The 6,368-nt window shown below is 48.9% G+C and overlaps 1 protein-coding gene across 1 annotated transcript in view; it reads right to left on the bottom strand.

Moving 5' to 3' along the window:
• Positions 1–5,304, bottom strand: part of RMDN3 (regulator of microtubule dynamics 3) — a gene marked incomplete at its 5' end in the record, with an annotated part of 16,306 nt that extends 11,002 nt beyond the window's left edge. Inside the window, 3 exons of the mRNA XM_009868458.1 lie at positions 230–497; positions 4,336–4,482; positions 5,109–5,304. Coding sequence (XP_009866760.1) covers positions 230–497; positions 4,336–4,482; positions 5,109–5,304 — 611 coding nt within the window. The remainder of the gene's footprint in view (positions 1–229; positions 498–4,335; positions 4,483–5,108) is intronic.
• Positions 5,305–6,368: the final 1,064 nt, after the last annotated feature.

Below are 6,368 nucleotides of genomic sequence, written 5' to 3'. Positions count from 1 at the left end.
CTGCGGCTCACATGCCTCCTAACACCAGCCAGGATGCTGTTGGCCTTCTTGGGCACACTGCTGGCTCAGCTGCTCGTTGATGAGAACACCCCAGTCCCTTTGTGCCCGACAGCTCGCCAGGCCAGCAGGTACAGGTGTGCCAGCCGCGGCTCCCAACAACTGCAGCAAAACGCCGTTGAGCCAAAAAACACAAACCCCTGCTGGAAAATATAGAAAAAGCAACCTTTACCGCCAGCTTGTTGTTGAGCAGCAGCTGGAAGCCCTCTCTCTTCTCCTGCTCGTCCCCGGCGTGCAGGCGGTCAGCCTGCTGCAGGAGCTGCCCCAGCCCTTCCTCCAGCGAGGAATCCAAGAGTAAAGGCGCTTCCTCCTCGGTGACGAGATCCAGGGAATCCCGGCGCGCAGTTCTCACTGTTTCACAGCTCACCTCATCTTCCCCTTCTTCGCTCTCCTTCTCAGACTCCCGGTCGTAATCAGACTCAGCGTTGGCTGTGCTGTACCTTCAAGAAAAATAAAATACAAAAACCAAACACAGAAACACAACACGAAATTAGTCTGAGGTGATGCTCTGCAGCCTGTGACAGCTTTACACACACGGTGCAGCAAACCCAGCTCTTCCTAGTAGAGGAAGAAGAGTATCTTAGTTTATCCTGGAGAACATCACACAATCCAAGTGCCTCAAATAACACACGGGTCATGATTTCTCATGTAACACACTCGACCTCAAAAAGCTGAAGAAAGAAGGCCTCCTCCCCCAAAGTGCAGCAGAATCCAGTCACAAGTGTCCATGTTTCCCTGCACGCTTCAAACTTCAACATAAGAAAATGAATTAAACTACTAAGAACAGAGCCAGGGCAATTCAGTTAAATGTACAGATTATAAAAGACAATTTCAAGAAAGAGAATCCACCACACTCATCCACGTGGAAAATAGCCCGAGGGTTTTAGCCTGTTGCAGGAAATTTCAGACCCAAGAGCTGTTTTGTCAATTCCCACGTCGCCCTGTCAGCACTAAATACGAACCAGCTTGTTCACGCTGACACATGAAAAGGCGCAAAACGGCAGGAGAGCCACCAAAACTATTTTGCACGGGCAGGAGGTCCAGAAAGAGACAGCAGACGAGCCACAGCCAGACACCACACGGACAAACACCCAGGCAACGATTAGCTGCTGGGTGAGCCAAACCAACCAGGGTACAGCTCAGATCAAAGGTTCGGGAAGTGGCTAAAACTAAGCTCCCCCAGCTCACACACAGGTGCCTGAGCTGGGAATTGAAAACAGTGTTTATGTTGACCGATATCACTGCGGTGGGCTGCCTTCTTACAGAACGAATCGCTTCTGAACGCAGACTGTTTGTCCCCCTCGCATGTGTCTGTGAGCGCCGAACCGAAGAACAAGCACGGGTCAGCCAGGTGTTCAGGAACAGGCACTCTTCCCTTCAAATTCTGTCGGTTTATCTGAAGAAAAAGCTCTCTTCCTGGAGCGAGCTACTTCAAACCTCACAAACACTTAGTTCTGGGGGATATCTGTAATTGTGACCCAACTGAACTGTGCCCAAGCCAACTCTACAAGTTCTGCCAGAATTAAAAGCCCCCGGGGCAGTCAGTAACCGGAGTGGTGTTTCCTTTTGCCCTGGCTGTCCCTCTCGCCAAGGGACGCTGCCTCTCTCTGGGGACAAAGATAGGTGACCCAAGCCCGTATCGGAAGGAGGCAGTTGCGGTAATTTGGCCACACACAGATAACCAGACACACTCAGCTGTCAAAGCTTCCATCTTCCAAGAATGATCAGCAATGCTCAAGCCTTCCCCTCTCCGGTAGAGAGTTAAACAAATTCCCCCGCTTGCCACAGCCTCCAGCCCTCGCCCATGAAGTTGAAAGACGCACGACTTTGTGCTGAATCATTTTAAGACAAGAGAGAAAGAGTCAGTCTCATCACTGCAAAGCCAGCAAAGTGAGGGCTGCAAGAACACGTGCCAGAGACCACGCAGGCAGCGCTAAGTTAACGGATAATGGAGCAGCACGGCGGGAGGCGACACTGGTACAGCTCTGTTTCAGATTAAAAACTTCATTTCTTGGTATTTTCTTAAGATTAATGATACTATTAGTTCCTTAGACTACCTCACTTTGGGTACTTGCACACAAGCTCCTCAAGTTCTCTTCTTTCCCATCCCAACGCACTGCACAGCCCCGCAGCTGCGACACCGTCCCACCACAGTGTTACCGGCGGCTGCAAAGATCTGAGGCTGAAAACCACTTTCCACGTGGAAAGCTCCTGAAACACAACTCGGTCTTTAAAAACAGGCAGCGAGGGATGGCTCCGAGACACGTTCTTTCCTCCACCGCAACAACGTGTTTTCTCCAAGACAGCTCATACGAGATGCTGCCAATTTACAAAAACAAGTAATACCCTATGTGGCTTCATAAACTCTGTTTTCAGAAAGATGAAGGGATTTAGAAGTTATCAGCCTGTTTTCTTGAGTTTACAACGATGGAAAATTCTCAGATGCTTTAGTACGTTGAGGCCTCTGGCTCACGCAACGTCCTGAAGGAAAATTAAAACATGCCATCGGAACAAAAAGGCACCTGGGGAGAGGAGGCAAAGGAGCCCAAAGGTCCAGAGCAACACAGAGAAATGCAGTGGCCTGAGAGCTCCAGGCTCCCGAGAGCTCAGGACGATTTTTGTGAATCGCACATGAAATTGGAGAAGATGCTTACGCCCATGGGGTTGACAAAATAAAGCTGAAATATGAGCTCTTCTTTCTGAGTTTCATTAACGGAGGGCAGCTGCCAGAAATGAATGCACGGCTGAAATGTATCTGTTGAGAATAGTCTCGTTTTTCCTCCCAGTGGCCCAAACATTTTTTTCCAAAATTTACGTTTCCCACCCAGATTTTCTGCTAGCAAATTTTAGCACTCGCATCTCTAAAAACAACGTTGCATACGAAAGGCAGCTGGTCCTGAACAGACTGATGTTATACCTACTCATATAGGACAAGAATGTGAAATTATATATATACTCAACATATTTTTTCAAAATCAGATGAGAGCTGCTTACCCACTAACTCTCCATACTGGTCCTTACTTCAGCCTCATCACAGATTTTAAAAAAAACGTCAGAACTCCTCCCACCATCACTAGGTTCCAAATAAAGCACCAAGGTTTTGCTGTCGAATACATCCCTGCTCCACAGCTCCCCTGAGGTGCTCCCCAAGGCAGATGCCTTCTCTGAACTGTTGTGGGCTTCCATCACGGCTTAAAATTTCCAACACGGTGCCCAGGGCTGGTTTCTGTAGAAAAAGACCACCCTGCTCAGCAAGACACGGGCACCCTGCGGACTCCGTGCTTGTTATTAGCTGGGTAGAAAGGTTTTGGCTTCAGAACCAACTACACGGTTTTAAGATCGGTTACGCAGCCTCATCACCTTTTACAGCCCTGTGAATCCCTCCCTAATCTTGCCTGTATATGAAAACCCGCACGAACGAGGCGGTTTGATAACTCCAGCTCTTTCCTGCTTCACCAGCCCCAGCTGCTGCTGAAGTGCCCTGGTTTTAGGGCTTTTTTTAGATCCGCCTTCTCGGAGGATCTTTGTTCCAGGCGCCGCTGCAGCAATGGCTGCTTTGTCCCCTGTGCTGCTACCACGTGTCAGCGGGCGCCAGCTGAGCGGTCACAACGCTGCTCCCAACAGCACATCGTGCCCAAACCCTGCCCGCCCCGCTCTCGGCACTACAGCTCACCTCCCTCTTCTTCCTCCTGCAGTTGTGGATGCAGGAGAGCTCGTTACCTACCTAATCTGACAACACTTGCATCCATACCGTAGCTGATGTTCTTAAACCGCACTGTCAACCCCTTTTCACCTGTTTTCAAACTAGAAGAACTTAAGCAGCACAACTGAGCAGTATGGCACACCGAGAAAAATCCGTAAGAAATACCCTGGCTGAAGGCGTTTCAGTTAACTGGAATATATTTTTAAACTTTCCAGACATTCTAAAATATATTATTGTACGAAAAAATTATGTATAAACTCTCTCGCTCAAGTCCCAAGGTGGACTTCTAGTTCCCCTCTTCCCATAAGGTTCCCTAATTATTGCTTAAAAAAAAAAAACCCACAACCTCAAAACCTGTGTATTTTATCTTTCCTTCCCAGTCAGAACTGTTGCACTTCTCTCAATCTGGTCCTGGCAGTAGCAGGCTTCCTGGAATTAAAGCAAATAAATCCAAGAAAGATGATAACCTAATGGGGAAAAAAAAATCCCTTCCTTCGTAATAAACTGTAATTACGTAATTACGTAAGTAATTGGGCATCGAAGCCCATGATCGCAGCTCCTGGTGCTCTGCTTACCCTCCTTCACTCTCCCCATCGTCCGTGTTGGCTGCCCCCGAGCTGGCCGTGAAATAAATCGAGCTGGAGCCTGTGGAATCGCTCCTTTCTCTGGCAAATGGGAACCGCCTCCGGCGAGTCGCTTTCTGGGTTTCTTCCAGATGGGACCTTCGGGGAAGGCAAAGAGAGAAAATAAACAGCTGGCAGCAAAACACCCACTGTTGCACCTCCAGATTCTATCCAATTTGCTTTATCTCCAGAGAATTCGCAAGGTGACCTGCTCTCCCTTACACAACCCCCTTCCCCAGCACACACTAGACACCCCAACTCCCCCAGTAAAGCCAGTCTGACCCCAGACCTGCTCCCTGCTCAATCCACACACCCTGGTAATCCTGTTGCACACCTTCCTCTGGCTTCCCCAGCGAACAAAGACAAAGGAATCCTGAAACACGTCGCGGAGCAGAGAACCTTTTACTCTGTGTCAGGAGCTACCTACAGCTGGCAGCAACCAGCGAGAAAACAGCAGCAGCCAGAGAAAAACAGCGACCGAACAAATCATCTTCCAAGTCTAGAACGCGAAGCAAGTGTCACCACTTGATATTCCACAAGAAAAAAAACCTTGGCAAAACACTCTATTTTTTTTTTTTTTTACTTTAATCGCGCTGGAGGTCTAGATGTGGGAACTAGAGACACTTCTCCCACTTCTGGATTTTAGATTTACCATGTGGTTTGCCATGCCAGGGGGTAAATACGTGCAACAGGAGAGAAAAAGCAGGATGGGGCAGTGTCAATACCTGACTTCACCGACGATCTCGGCGGCCAGGTGCTGCAGGCTGCTCCGCAGCTCCTCCACCTCTTTTCTGAGCTCCGAAATGTTCTTCAGGACGAAGTCGAGGCGCTCCAGCACATCCACCGGCCCGTCGGGCAGCAGGAGAGGCGTGTACACCGCGGCAGCCCCCGCCTCAACAGCAATCGGCACTCGGGGCGGCCCTGGGAGAAAACGAGAGGAGGAGAACTTCCCTGAGAGGCAAACGGGAAAAGGATTTCAGGTGGGTTTTGCTTTCAGGTATTGCTGCCTGCCCTGCCCAGAGCTCTGGGGGTTTTCAGCTGGTTTACTGCTCCCTTCTCCGACACGAGCACACGCTCAACACATCTGCGCTAGCAAAGAGGGGTAAATGCAGCTCTTAACTACTCTTCTGTAAAAATCCTCTTTTATGTTTAGGGTTTTTTTTAAAAAGAGACAAATCCACACAGACTATCACAGACAGCTGTAGATGCGGAACCTGTTTGTATGGTTTGTTTTTTTTTTTCTTAAAGTCCTTACTGCAAAATTAATTTCATTCCTATTCTCTGCACTTGTGTACTAACACCCCACTGAAAAAACACCCTCTGCTTTTCAGCTGAGGAGGCCACTGGGCATGAAAGCCACCAGCTTACAAGAGAACATGTCACAAGGGAAGCCAACTTTGGCCAAGAGAGACCCATTCTTCTATCCTTATCCAAGCGAAAAAAACTCCACAGAAACCCAAAGAGGAGATATCAGACTTGAAATAGCACTTTACTCATTAAAACGTGCCTTCTACTGAGTATCTGGAATATTTACTGAGCTAACCCTTTGCTCTGTGACTCTGTGATTCTTCTTGCAAATATGGCACCACCAACCAGCGTGGAAGAACAGACTCACCTCTGTGGGGTTTAAATATGTTTTCTCAGAAGCTAACAAATATTATAAATTAATATACTACTGGTCGGAAACCAGGGGCAGATGTTCATCGCAGCAATAGCTACCGGCCCATCAAAGCCACCTCTCCCCTCTGCTCTCCTCTCGGCACTTGCAAGGAGGAAATATTCAAATACAGGTATCCAAAACGTGGCTGTGCAGCAGCAGAGGTGAAAGCACTGCTCACAGGGCACCCCCGGGCCAGCAGGGCAGCAAAGCCCGGCCTTCGGAGAGCCCACAGAGAGCAAAAGCTTTTCCCCGTAACTAATCTTATGTGTAAGGCTGGTCTGGCTTAAACACACGCTCAAACCCTTCCAGGGCTGAAGGGAAGCCC

The sequence above is a fragment of the Apaloderma vittatum genome, unplaced genomic scaffold, assembly GCF_000703405.1.
Source record: "Apaloderma vittatum isolate BGI_N311 unplaced genomic scaffold, ASM70340v1 scaffold27474, whole genome shotgun sequence".
NCBI classification, from domain to species: domain Eukaryota; kingdom Metazoa; phylum Chordata; class Aves; order Trogoniformes; family Trogonidae; genus Apaloderma; species Apaloderma vittatum.
The sequence above is the reverse complement of the archived record's forward strand: the minus strand, read 5'-3'. Positions and strand labels throughout refer to the sequence as shown.